The 14299-nt window shown below is 53.4% G+C and overlaps 1 protein-coding gene across 7 annotated transcripts in view; it reads left to right on the forward strand.

Moving 5' to 3' along the window:
• Nucleotides 1-638: 638 nt before the first annotated feature.
• EPB41L4B (erythrocyte membrane protein band 4.1 like 4B) overlaps nt 639-14299 on the forward strand; it is a 121863-nt gene continuing 108202 nt past the window's right edge. For 3 of the 7 annotated variants that reach the window (XM_032306937.1, XM_032306938.1, XM_032306939.1), the window contains exon 1: nt 639-1552. In XM_032306937.1, the coding sequence (XP_032162828.1) occupies nt 1247-1552 (306 nt within the window). In that variant the 5' untranslated portion in view covers nt 639-1246. The remainder of the gene's footprint in view (nt 1553-14299) is intronic. The other 4 variants (XM_032306940.1, XM_032306942.1, XM_032306943.1 and 1 more) reach the window with 3 other exon arrangements.

Raw genomic sequence — 14299 nt, forward strand, 5'->3', positions numbered from 1 at the left:
CGGGACGATCCACTTCTCCCCCAAGCAGAGCTTGAACTCCTATACCTGAGGGGCATTGTTTATAAACACTTCTCTCTGCCTCTGACCTAAACCAGCCTTTCCAGTTATGGCTAGTTATTTGTGCAGACCTCTGCATCAATACTGGACACAAGCTTCTTGAGAGAAGGTATTTACTTTTCTTGTGGACTCGGTTGGAAAAGTACTCCCCACTCCATGCCCAGCCTCAGTTTCCTTACTTGGAAGCAGTCCATTGGACTGGAAGGGTCTAAATAAGAGCCCTTCCAGCTCTGAGATCTTAAACGGACAGAACTTAATTTATCAGGGACACTGTAGATCACCTAGTGTTCCCCTCGCCTTTTCCAAAAGGGGAAACTGAGGGCTCAGTTGGGCCTTCCCTGAACGCTAATCTCTCCCTCCCTCTCGGGCCTCCGGGACAAGGCTTCCCGCAGGGCAGGCAGCCCCGGCTTCCTCACTAGGCAAGGGGAGACCCTCGGGCGGCTGCAGGGCTGCGGGGCTCAGGGCGCCGGAAACACGTGTGTGCTCACCTACGTGTACACACGTGAGCACACCTACAGCAGCAGGGGGCGCTCGGGCCGGCAGGGGGCAGCACAGCCCCGGTTTGCAATTACCCGGCGCAGCCCCGAGGGAGGAGGGCGTGCTGCAGTCCCGGCGGCGGCGGCGGCGGCTGGAGGTGCAGCCTCCCAGGTGGGAGGCGGGGGCTGCGGGCGCAGGAAAAGGCGCCTCAGGAGCCAGCGCTCGGCGGGGCCTCCTCCGGCCCCGGGCGCGGCGCGGCGAGTGGGAGCGAGCGCGCCGGGAGCACGCAGGCGCCCTGCTCGGCTGGCCCTCGGCCGGCGCGCGGCGCGGGAGCAGCCCGCAGCCCGCGCCCCGCGCCCCCCGCAGCTCCGGGGCCGCCCGCGGCCGGCCGTCGGGAGCGGCCCCTCAGCAGCAAGCTCGGGCCGCCGGCCCGGGAGAGCGCGCGGCGGCGGCGGCGGCGGCGGGACGGCCCCGGGGCCGCCCCGAGCGCGCCCTCCCGCCCGCGGCCACTCGCGGCCGGCGCTGGCCGGGCCGGCGCGCCCCGCAGGCAGCCGGAGCGCGGCCTCGGCCTCGGCGGGAGCGAGCCCCGGGCCGCAGGCGTTGGGAGGCGGCGCAGGCGGCCGCGGGCACTGACGGCGTCGCGGGGCGCTCCCAGGCGGCGGCGCAGCGGCGGCGGCGCAGGGGGCGGAGGCAGGGGGCGCCCCCAGCCAGGATGCTGCGGTTCCTGCGCCGGACCTTTGGCCGCCGCTCCATGCAGCGCTACGCGCGGGGCGCGGCGGGGCGCGGGGCTGCGGGGCTGGGGGACGAGCGCGACGGGGGGCCGCGGGGGGGCCCGGCCGCTGCCGCCGCCTCCTCGACGCTGCCCGCCGCGCCCGGGGGCAGCGTGTTCCCGGCCGGCGGCGGGCCCCTGCTCACCGGCGGCGCGGCCGTGCACATCTCCGCCGCCGGCGCTGCCAAGGCCACCCTGTACTGCCGCGTCTTCCTGCTCGACGGGACCGAAGTGAGCGTGGACCTGCCGGTAAGTGACGGGCCGGGTCCGGGGCACTGGCACCCCTTCGGACAGCTCCCCTCCCCCAGTGTTCCTCTCTGGGTGCCCCTCTTGCACCTCTCCAGGGATCCCTTCCCCCTTCTCCTGCGAGCACTCCCTCTCCCTGCTTCCCTCTCGAGCCACTCTGTCCCGGTCTCTTCTGGAGCCCTTTCGGTGGCTCCGTGTCCCCGTCTTGGGACATTGCGCTGCTGGGTCGCGCCTTCTCCGGCTCCCACCTCGTCCCTAGGGCCTCACTCTCTCCCCCGCTCACCCCGTCCCCTCTTCCCGAGTCCCCGCCCCCTGGCGCCGGTGACCAGTGTTCCCCTTCCGTCCCCCAGGTTCCAGGGGGGCCTTCTTGGTGCTGGGTTATTGGTTAGAAAAATCTCAAAGCAATGCGAGACTGCCCCGTGGTGGCCTGCTTGCCCCCACAAAGTCGCCACCAGGCCTTGTCGAGACGGCAGGGAGGAGAAGCCCCTTCCCCTGCTGCCCAGCAGGTGCCCCAAGTTTGGGAGGGAATCTAGGGGGCCATTTCTCTCCCGACCCCCTCGATGTCCCCTACCCCTGCCCCATCCTAATCGCAGAGCCCTTAACAGCCTTCCGCTTCTCAGGGATTTGGGGGACTTGGGAGCTAACTCTATAGTCGACTCTTGGATCCGGCCAACTTTGCACCGGCGGAGCCCTTTGCTGGGGCGCTGGGAGTCGGCTCTAGGACGCCCACTGGGCCTGGTGTGCGGGACTGCCCCCAACCAGCACCCCCGGCAAAGTGCGTGGGGCGGCCGAGGAACACCCCCCCCCCCCGGGCGGTGGCGCCGTGCGGGGCCACCCGCCCACAGGTGGTTGCACCCCGCCCCCCTCCAGCAGTGAGCTAGGCTGGCGCTGTTGTCCCCGCCAGGGCGTCCAGCTTTCTAGCCCGAAGGGGCCAGATGTGATCAAATCAAATCCGCACATTAATGGGCGCCTACTGGGCACCCGGCGCTGCGGCAGACGGTGCCTTTGGGAATCTTTGGGTGTGACTGAGGACACAGCGCCGGTGGAGCTTTTAGATGAATGTCACCGATCATTCCGAGGGGTTCACGCGGAAAAAAGAACATACCCAGACTTCCAAAGGAAACATGTAGGCCTTCCCGGGTGTGGGAAATTCTTTAGGCTTCCCAAGGAAAGTAGGAGGGAACTAGGAACCTGTGTGGCTTTTAGATGGGAAAATCCGATGCTGCTTGGCCTGGACTTCAATGCAGCCTTAGGTGTAATTTTGAGACAGTTTCAATTTATGGCAATTTTATTTTTGTGCCTCCTAGTGCTCTCCATAGAATATCGTTTTGTTATGATAATACCCTTGTGGGGCCTTTTTATTCAGGGAAAAGGAGCCAATGTTCCTGTGCTTAGAGCTGTTGTCTTTAAAATAGCATTAAAATGTTACTCCTCCCCACGACTGAGGCTCTCCAGCTCTCCAGCTCGTCTTCAGCTGGGAGGGGAGGCCCCGGGAGCCTGGAGGATTGGAGAGCCCGGCAGCTGGTGTGGGGAGAGGATGTGGCGTATTTTGCATCTCGGATCGGGGAGAGGAATGCTTTCCCTGAGAACTTTGACGGAGCTCCTAGAGGATTTTCTTGTCTATTCTCCAGGGATGATTCGTTTATAAAATGTATTGCTTCTGTCAGGTTTGTGCGACAGGCTTAATTGGGGTTTCTCAGATGAAAAATGCAGACTGAACCAAATGCATACGTGGTGGGTCAACCCAGACAGGTACCCCAGCGAACAGGTTGGGATGGGGCCCACACTGAGTGTGGGGGAGGGGGGATATTTTACATCCGGAAAGGTTTCTCCGCCTTACGAGAGGTTGCTTGACAAAAGGTTTCCCTGGGTTTTCTTAATGGTGGCAGATTTCTTGATGCTTTTAAGACGTGACAGAGCGAACCCCAAATATTATTTATACAGACGCACGCCTATGTATAGCCACCTGTCCAAAGACAAAATGCAGGCTTTTGTCATGTGAGCCCTCAGGGAGGAATGATCAAGAAAAACCACCAGTGGGCACGGCTCATCGATTTAAAGATTTATTAGATATTAGAACTGCATCACACAATCTCCTGCACTAGTCTTCCCAGATCAGAGTTTTAGCTGTTGTAATTAATTCCCCCAGTACGAGGTTAGCGCCAGGCTCCCAGTGAATTTGTGGATGGATCCGTCGCCCGCGTGCTCCTTCCTAAGACGCATTTCCCAGGGCTCACGTTTTGTGCTGTCCTGTTGGGCATGAAGCCCCACTTGCCATGGTCCCCCTGTTCTGCTTTCCTGGTTTTCACCAATTCCTGGGCCCTGGTGTTGCCCTGCTCCCTGTCACACAGATAGGATTCACCGTTGGCTGCCATACCCTAAGCTGGATTTTCTGTCCCCCTGTCACTTCCATGGGCACCCCGTGCACTTGCCAGGCTGACTATGGCTCCTTTGTCATTGAGACCCTGTGGTGGTGTTAGCTTCAAGGATTCCTTTGCTCTGTACTGGAACAGGGGTGATGCATTGTCATCAGCCGTTTGATTCGTCCTGATCTGGACACAGGTTCTGCAGTTGATTTGACCCCAGAAGCACCTTTGGTGTGACCACGCTGGGCCACGCACGGTGCCGTGTGCAAGGGCGAACGGGGGGGGGGTGCAGAGGCTCCCAGGAAACACAGGTGGAAACACGACGTTTTATTCTAAGTGGTGCTCTGTGATGTGACTGGGATGGGGACCGGCTCACCCAGATAGGGTGCTGGGGGATGGGCGGGTTACGGGGGCTTCCCAGAGACTTTGACTCTTGCGGTGGTAGGACCTCAAATCTGCGTCCCTTGTGCATTTTTAGAATACTCCTTATGTCAAGTCCACTCCTGGGCTAATCCGTGGCCTGTGGTTATATATTTATAATAAAGGAAGAAGCACCTGTGATCCTCTTCAGCAATCCCCCAACAGGGCCTCCAAACCCCCTTGTCTGGGCTGCAGCCCCTAGCATGCCTGCCTGTTTTTAACCTTCACCGTGGTTACTCAACCTTTGATAAAGTGTGAATAAAAGGGTCTTTTTAAAAAAATTCCTCTATACCGTGCAGCCTGAAATGGGCTTGCTGTGCAAACCTCACTTCCAGGGGAGTCCCTGGCTCGCCCTGCAGCCCAGAGAGGCACCCTGAGCCACTCTTCTTCGTCAGAAAACCTGGCCCTGCTTGGGAAGGCGCTGCCTCCCTCTCCTAAGAGCTGCCTGGCCCTGCTCGGCCCTCAGGTGTGGTCTGGTCCGCGCGGGGCAGGACTCCCTCGGCCTGCCCCAGACACTTGCCTTCTATTAATGCAGCTGAAGATCCCATTAGTGTGCTTGGCAGCGGCACCCGCTGTTGACTCATATTAGCTCTCTGTTGACTAAATCCCTGGCATCGCTTTTGCTGCTTTTGCTCGTGCGGCTGTTGCTCAGCCCCGTCTCCCCCCTCCCCTGCGTGCACAGTCTTCCAGCAGCTCTGGGTGGAAAGCTGTGAGGATGTGTGTGCGACTGGCTGGTTAGCACTCCCGCCATGCCTTAGAGGGCACGGCTCTTGGGTCTGGAGTGGTGCGATTGGCGTGGTCGCTTTCACCGAATCTGGAACTCAGCATCCACTCGCTGTGGTGGGTGCAAGCAGGGAGAGCTTTGGAAGAGCCCAGCTGAAGTCTTGCCGGGCCAGCTGTGCAACCTTGGGCTGCTCAGGCCCTCTGAGCATCGATTTCCTGGTCTTTCAAATGAGGATGTCGGCAGGATTATGTGAACAGCGTACAAAGCTTCAGCACGCAGCAGGCCCCTGGTCGCTTTTGACCTCACACACCTCCCACCCCTTCCTCTCTGGCCTATGGAAAGGGTTTGGAAGCATGTCTAGTGATGGACCTGAAAAACCCCAAAAAGCTGCGGCAGGAAGGCTAAATATCTCTTTGTGGAAATCAGAAGTTGTATGGGATGTGAGAGATGCTTTTTTGAAAGTTTCACTCTCTTTTTTTTTTTTCTAAGACTTTATTTATGTGAGAGGAGGAGAGAGCGAGCACAGGGGTGGGGGGGGGGAGGCGGGCGGAGGGAGATGCAGACTCTTGGCTGAGCAGGAAGTCAGGTGTGGGGCCAGTCCCAGGACCTGACATCAAGACCTTAGCGCAAGGCAGAGGCTTAGCAGACCTGTTTCACTTTAGATGCAGAAAGGATATCCTCACCACTACCACCCACCTTAGATGCAAAATTATTACAGTTTTAGAGCTAGAATCTCTGATTCAGCGGAGTCCACGTGATAGAACATAAAGATCGTATGCCTTATTTTGGAGTTGAAAGGGACCCTAGAGAACACACACCCCATCCTTTGTATGTATGGGAAACCGAGGCCTGTGCATGGAGACTGACTTCGACTTCCCTTCAGTCACTCAATGAAGAGTCGGAATGGGTTACTATGCGAATCCCGAGTGCCTAGCTTTGGAGGTGAGTGTAGGATCAGTGGTAGAAAGACCGCCCCCCTAGTCCTGACCCAGGACCGTGGAAAGGGGGTGGGATATGTTCCTGGCTATTGGGAGGAGGACCCATTTTCCCCAACAATGGGAAACCCCAGCAAAATGGTTCCCTAACTGCAGTGTACTTTCTTTTTCTCTCCAGTTAAAATTCCCAGGGTTCACCCCCAGCATTTCTGACTGAGTGGTTCAGGAAGCTGGACTTCTCACAACTATCCCAGGCGATTCTGGTGGCCAGGGTCCCTTCACACCCTGTGAAAAGCACCGGCGGTAGAACGGGGAGCAGAGGGCAGCCGTGCTGTGCGTTAAGAACTACTGTGGGGGGCACCTGGGTGGCTCAGTCGTTAAGCGTCTACCTTTAGCTCAGGTCATGATCCCAGGGTCCTGGGGTCGAGCCCCACATCAGCCTCCCTGCTGAGCAGGGAGCCTGCTTCTCCCTCTCCTGCTCCCCCTTCTTATGTTCCCTCTCTCACTGTGTCTCTCTCTGTCAAATAAATAAATAAAATCTTTAAAAAAAAACAAAAACAAAAACAAAAAACTACCGTAGGCATGCTAGCGCCGTGGTCATCTCTGAGCCGGGGGGTTGGCCGTGTCAGCCCTGAGCTTTAGGGAGCCCATTTTTGTCCCCGTGGAGTGAGGCTGGGGCAGTTGTGCTGTTGCAGTGGCCCAGGTGAGGGCTGACAAGGGCCTGGCCTGCAGGACCGGGCAGAGTGGTGGGCAGGGGGAGTCCGCTGAGTGTGGGTGGAGGGGAGGGCAGAGGCCTCATGGGGTCTGGTGTGGAGACGGGGAGGTCTTCACCCTCAGGTGTAGGCGAAATGGGGGACCCTTGAAACACCCCAGAAAATGGAGGAAGGCAGCTCCTCATTTCTACCCTCTCCCAAGGTTCTGACTTCTGTGACACTTTGCCTCATCCTGGGCCTCGGGGTGGCTTACTTTTTCCTGCCCCCGCGGGCAGGTGTTGGCTCAAGGTGGTCCTCCCGTGCTGACCCCCAGTGTCAGCCTGTGAATGAGGCCATGGGGTACCTCAGACCCCTACCTGGGTCTCAGTTTATGTATTTGCAAAAATAACTTTGTTAAAGGAGGGCTAGTGGGAGCGGGGGCAGTCAGAGAAGAGGAGAGGGGAACATCCTTCCCAAGTGGGATACAGACGTGACCTCTGTCACACTGTGGTTTCACACTTGCTGGACTGTCAGTGTTAATATGGGGGAGGGGGGGCGTCTGTCAGCGTTTCCCGTGCCAGTAATGTGACCCTGCGCTGGTCCAGGACCGACCAAATATTAACTTGCTAAGCACTTTCACGTGCATAATCTCACTGAATTCTGTCCCTAGTGCACCTCAGGGATGAAGGCACAGGTCTGTTTAATTTTGAAATAGCAAAAGGTCAGCGTGTGTATGTGTGTGTGTGTGTGTGTGTGTGTGTGTCTCAGTGGGGGTTGGGGGGGTACTTTCCCTTAAATTCTTGCCTAGGGACTTAAAAAAAACCCACTCAGTAACCACAGAAATCCTCCACCCACAATTTGTCCTCAAAACAGGTGTTCCTCCTTGCCCACTGCCTGGGTCCCTGTGCCCGGCCTCCTCCACTTTGCCTGGAGCGCTCCCTTCAGCGGGCACCTGAGTCTGTGGGCACTCGGGGGTCCTTCTCTGGCCTGTGCAGCTGGGGGCAGGCAGATTCATCTTGCTGGATTTTTAAAATTTTCCTTTTTTTTCATATTGGTGTGTGTCTTCGCCCCCTACTTTCATTTCACATTAAAACATGCTTAAAGCAGAAAGACTAGAAAATAAATGCAGAGAACGCAGAGAAGTGGAAACATCTAAAATTTCATCAGAGATAACCAGTTAAAACTGTGGTGTATATCCATGTGTAGTTTTTTTTTTTCTTTTTATATTTAGGTATAAATATGTACTCAAAATGATGAATTTGCGTGGGTTGATTGAAAGTCCACCTCTTCGGCACTATTGAATAGGGATCACGGGCCCTGAGTTTGTGTCCCTTGAGGGTAGAGGCTCTTGGCCCCCCTTTATGTTCCCAGGGACCCTCAGCCGGGGTGGGAGCTCCCAGGGCTGGTTGCCCTCTGAGCTCTCCACCTCTGTACTGCCCCTGCCTGAGTGAGAAGCAGCCTCCCATCCTTGGAGAGCCTCGCTCCACCATCAGCTCTGCTTTCTGCCAGGTTTGAGGCCCTGCTGATGGAGCCGCAGAATTCTCTCACGTCTGGGGGCTTGTGTTCTGAACACCTGCTTTGGGTGGTCACTGTCCTCTCACCGGCTAAGGATGCCGGTGCTCAGCTACCAGCAGGAGCCGATCTGGCAGAGATGGGCGGGAAGCCTGCAGCGTCCCAGGTGTGCCCCCTCTGCCCTGATGCCCCCAGTCGCCTTCTGCAGCCTCTGGCTTCTCTCTAGAGTAGGGTTGATCTCACTAGTCCTGCTCGATTTTTATTTCTGGTTTATTTTTCATCGTTTCCCAGAATGTTTCTGTGTACCCGTAGTAAACAGTCAGCAAGGGCTCCTTGAGCACTTACACTGCACGGAGCCTTGGGAGGGATCCACGAGGGATGAGATCATTCTGATCTCAAAGGGGAAACCGGGTGAATACGTAACTGGTAGCTCCACCTGAAGGAGGGCGGAGGGTGAGCAGCCGATCTGTGGAGTGGGGCTGGCGATGGTTTGATGCCCAAAGTGACATCAGGTTGTCCCAGAGGATGCACAGGAGGGAGTCCATGCAGATGTGGTCAGAAGGTGTCAAGGCAGAGGAAACAGCAGGTGTAAATGCGTGGAGGTTGGAGCTAGAAAACCCCATTTCCTGGGCTCTGGGCTCCTTGGAGTAGAGGAGGATTGTAGAGCTCTGGCTGAGTCCCTAAATCTTAAAGGAGCGAGTGAGGAACCTTGAAAGCACAGATGTGTGTCTTTAGCTAATCAGAGCTGAGGCTTACTGAGCATTTGCTGTGTGCCTGGTCTGTGCTAAGTGTTTAAGGGATTGGCTTGTTAAATTCTCACAAAAACTTGGATGGTGTAATGGCTGTTATCCCTGATTTGTAGAGGGGGGAATCAGGGCTCAGGAGACAGGTTCTAACACTTGGCCACGTCACATAGCTAGTGAAGGTAGACTCCAGCTGGAAGCTCAGACTGTCAGGAGAGATTCAAGGTCTGGAAAGTCTCTCTGACAGCAGGAGCAGGCCTTGCTGGGGGTGGGTTCTGAGACTGTCCCAGGGCTCCTGAGGTGGATGGGGACCTCTGAGCCTCCTTTACAGGCCAGTTGGGGTTTCCAGAAATCAGATTAAATGCTTTTTTAATTGTTAAAAAAAATATTTATTTATTTAAGTAACTTCTACCCCAGGTGTGGAGCTTGAACTCACGACCCCAAGACCAAAAGTCATACACTCTCCTCCCAAGCCAGCCAGGTGCCCCCCTGCCCCCCCCCGCCCCCCCCCCCCCCCCGGAGTTGCAGCTTTCAGGCACGCTCATTGAATACACTTCCGCCCAGAGGACAGTCTGGTTTGATGGCCGTAAATTTTCAACACTGAGGTCAGAAGTAGCCTACATCTTGAAAAAGTGCTTCATAGAACAACACTGAACTTCTCACACAGAAAAGCATTCTGCATATTCCGATCCTGCCCAGCTTCCGTCCCTGTGCTTTCATAGACGTGCGCATAAACCCGGTGTCGATTTTTTTTTCTCGCATCCCAGCCTTCGTGACAAACCCCTCATCATTTGGTGCCCTCTTCTGTGATGACTCCAGACTGCATTCTCCCTGCAGTCTGTGTGTGTGTGATGTGACGTGATTAATACTTGTCTCTCCCTGTCTTGGGGTTGACGGCTGATATGCAAAGCACCTGGTATCTTCTCTGATAGGCAACCCTACCCCTTAGGCTTGCAGAATCTGTGTCACTCGCCTAATTGCTGCTGTGCGGGAAGGTGTTATTATCTTGTTTACAGTGGTCTCAGCTAGCATGTGGCCTTGGGCCACTCAGGTAATGAGTGTGGTAGAGTCTCAATTGCATCTAGGATTTCTGACTCGTTTTCTAGTGCTCTTCCGCCAGCCATGCTGGGCACAATCGGCCTCCCTGCTTGAAACGTGTGTTCCTGGGAGCGCCTTTGTGATTTGACAGGTCAGAATTTCATGCAGGAAAACCTGCTGTCTTCACCTTTCAGCATCTTTGGCCCCAGGTCCTGTCTGTCATTTCTCCGGGTCTTTCCCCTAAAGTCATAGCTGGCCGAGTGCCCAGCGATTTCTTGTGGAAGCTAAGGACTAGAAGGCACAGTCCCCAAGGTGCTCTGCCCCCTGTGAGATTATCTGGAGCTTCCTTGTTTCCCAGCACGGAGCTCCGTCTCGAATGCAGGACTGTCCCTGCTGCCAGCCCAGCTCGCAGCTGGGTTGGACCGCCTGGTTCCATGGGGGCCTGCGGCGCCGGCGTCCCTCAGCCCTGTCGTGTCTCCTCCATGCCTGTTTCTTTTCCATTTGTTGTCGTCCCTGTCGTACCTGACCTCAGCTCAGTCAGGTTGAGGTCGGCGTGATAGTGCTTTTCCTTTCGCCCACCTCCGTGCTTGGTCAGCAACAACCACTTTGAATTATGTTTTTGTTTTTTTGTTTTTTTTTTAATTGTGATAAAGTGTAAGTAACATAAAATTTACCGTTTTAACCATTTTTAAACATCCAGTTCGGTGGCACAGAGCGCATTGACATAGCTGTGCGGCTGTCACCACCGTTCATCTCCAGTCATCTTTCCACGCTGGAACTCTGTGCCCGTTAAAGGATAATGGTCCGTCCCCTCCCTGCCGCCCCTGGCAGCCACCCCTCTACTTCCTGTCTCTACGGATCTGACTACTCCAGTTATCTTCTATAAATGGAGTTATGCAGGATTTATCCCTTTGCGCCTGACTGCTCTCCCAGCATAGCATCTGGGATGACAAGGGTGATCCGTGCCGTAGCATGTGTCAGAGTGCCCTTCCTTTTTCAGGCTGAGTAGTAGTCCAGTGCAGGCGGGCCCTGCATCTCGTTTACCCATCATCCAGGTTATGGACTTCTGTGCAGGTCTAGGCCTTCCTAGCTCAGTCCTGCCTGTTCACTAGTGGTACTGCCATCGGAGACTCAAATGTCCCCAGCCCTCCGCTCATGGTTCTATTCTGGCGTTCTCTCCCCTGAGACTCTTCTGCTCTGTGCTGGTCATCGTCCCGGGCTATCTGCTCTTTGTCTCCCCCTGACATGCGTGTCTGAATTACTCCATGTGGGCAGGTTGTCGGTCTTCCAATTTTTGGAGCTGCAAATATAAATACAAGAGAGTGCACCACGAATAGTTTAAAGAAAAATAATACCATGAACGCCTGTGTACCCACCACCGAACTTAAAAACAAAGACATCAGGATTAAGCATCTGCCTCTGGCTCGGGTCATGATCCCAGGGTCCTGGGATTGAGTGTCACCCCGCAACTCCCACCTTGCTTAGTGGTGAGTTTGCTTCTCCCTCTCCCTCTGTGCCTCCCCCTGCTCGTGCTCTCTCTCAAATAAGTAAATAAAATCTTTAAAAACAAACAAACCAAATAATACAAAGACATCACTAATGGGGTTAAAGCCCCAATGCTCCTCCTGACCCCACTTCCCGCCCTTCCACTCCTCTGATACAATGTCTCTCCTCCTTTCCTTTTCTGTGTTATAGGTTTACTGCATCTGTATGTTTATCCACATGATATATTGTTTTGTGTGCTTGTAAACTTTATAAAAATCGATTTTTTTTCAATACCATGTTCATGAGATTTGTCCATATTGATGAGCTCACCCTAGTTGTTATTCCTCTAGAATTCCAGTGCATGAATCTCCTGAAATCTGTCCTTTGCTGGTGGACACTTGGGATGTTTCCAGTTTGGGGCTGTTGGGAAAAAATGCTGCTTTGAACCTCCTGGAATGAGTCTCCTGGTGCGAATATGCAAGCAAACGTCTCTCCTGGGTATCCAGTCAGGAGTGGACTGGCTGGGAGGGCGGTGCACAGGGCCTTGTAAGATCACGCGAAATCGTTTTCCCAGAGTCCCAGCAGCATATAAAAGCGTCTGTGAATCCATTCTTCCACACTTAGCACTGTGCAGCTTTTTTTGTTTTATTTTATTAGTCTAGTGGGAGTTCGAGGAAAGTCACCGTGGTCTTCACTGTTCACGCAGTAATGAGGTTGAGTGTGTGTGCTTGTGTTTGTGAACCATAACCATATTTCCTCTTCGAAGACTCTGTTCTGTGATTTTTGCCTGTTTTTTTTAGTCATCCTATTTCTCCTGTTGTGTTCAGCTTTTCCCCTGCTAGTCTTTATGAGATTGTCTCCCATGTGTTGCCTTCTTCTGAGGTAACCTTCATGGAAGCGAGAACACTTCTCTCTGAGTTCCCACGCAGGCCTTTCCTTCCTAAGTGGGGAATTAATGTTTCGACTTCAGTTTTGCTATGCATGAATTTTAGAGTCAGTTGCCGCTGGTGGGTTTTGGTGAGGAATTGAGGTATCTGTAGATTGCACTTCAGTGCTGCCTATTTTTTCAGTTTTTATTATCGAAATTTCTAAGTATATGCAGAAGTAGAGAGAACCCCATGTATGAACCCCATAATGAACCCCAAGTACCCATCATCAGGCTTCATCTATCAAGATGGCCACGCTAATGGCCATCGGTATCCTCATCTCGTCCCTTCCCAGTGATTTTTTTTTTTAAAGATTTTATTTAACAGAGAGATAGCACAGCAGAGGGAGCAGCAGAGGGAGAGGGAGAAGCAGGCTCCCTGCTCAGCAGGGAGCCCAACATGGGACTTGATCCCAGGACCCTGGGATCATGACCAGAGCCAAAGGCAGACACTTACCCGACTGAGCTACCCAGGCGCCCCCTTTCCCGATGATTTTAAAACAAACTCCAAACATGTTATTTCAAACTTGCACTTCAGTGTACATCTCTAAAAGACGAGGGTTATGTTTATAAATAGATCCACGATACCAGTAAAACACCTAGAAAATGGTTATCAGAAGATATTTAGTCAGTGTACAGATTGTCCTGTTTGGCTGTCAGCAAGGTCCTTTCATTGCGTTTGGTTGATATTTTATCTAGAGCTTTTTAAAAATTGTTTGCAAAATATTTTTTCCCTAGCTTGTTGAGGTATAATTGGCAAATAAAAATCGTATACGTTTGGAGTGTAAAGCTTGGTGATTTGATAGAGGTATAAATAGTAAAAGCTGTTACTGTGCATCGAGCTAATGGACGTGACTGTTGCTTCACCAGTTATAGTCATGTGTATCTTAGTGAGTTTCTGAGATCCACTTTTAGCAAATTTCGAGCATATTGTACATTATAATTAACTATAGTCACCATTGCTGTATGTGAGATTCCCAGAACTTGTTCGTCTTCTAACTGAAAGTTTGTGTTTTTTTGACTGACATCTCTCCATTTTCCCTACCCAACAATTTAAAGGTCTCAATCTAGAGTTTTCACCTCCCCCCGCCTTTTTTGGGGTCATTTATTTGCCGGTTTGTCCTATAATGGTTTCTCACTTTCTGGATTTTGTCGATGGCATCCTCAATATCTGGTTACTCTCAAGTGCTCTTGGTACAGGGAACTGGCATTATTTGACGCATCTGACTCTGGGCACACAGAACAGTAAGAAGGCTCTTTGTCCTGAAGAAGCTTGGGTGGAGACAAGTTATTACACCTGGTGTAAAGAGTGCCATAGAGAACTTTAAGCTCAAAAAAAGGTCTAAGGTAAGGGGACTGAGTGGGACAAATAGGCAACCAGAAAATCCCAGAGAGAGAGTTGGGCTCTGAAGACAAATGGGAGAATAGCCTTCCTGATGGCCAGATCAGCATATGCAAAGCACTGAGGCTTGACATTATCCATTCAAGATTCCTACTCCTTGCTCAAGCCCTGCCAGTGACCCCACGCATCCTCTATTTTTCATAGGATGTTTCTATGTTTCTTCTTCGAAAAGGTCCAAATTCCTCATCTCTGGAAAGTTTCCTGTATATTTGATGAAAGAACGTCTTTTCTTTTTTTTCTGTGTTTAACACCCTCTTTCGTCATTAGCTCCTTTACTTTTTTTTTTTTTTTTTTTTGAGAGGGAGAGGGAGAAGCAGGCTCCCTGCTCAGCAGGGAGCCCAACATGGGACTTGATCCCAGGGGGAGGGAGAGGCAGAAGAGGGAGAGAGAATCCTAAGTAGGGCATGCAGCCCCGATATAGGGCTCAATTTCATGACCCTGAGATCATGTCCTAAGCCAGAATTGCGTCGGATGCTTAACCAACTGAGCCACCCGGTACTTCTCTTGA

This window comes from Mustela erminea, chromosome 12 (genome assembly GCF_009829155.1).
Source record: "Mustela erminea isolate mMusErm1 chromosome 12, mMusErm1.Pri, whole genome shotgun sequence".
In the NCBI taxonomy this organism is placed as follows: domain Eukaryota; kingdom Metazoa; phylum Chordata; class Mammalia; order Carnivora; family Mustelidae; genus Mustela; species Mustela erminea.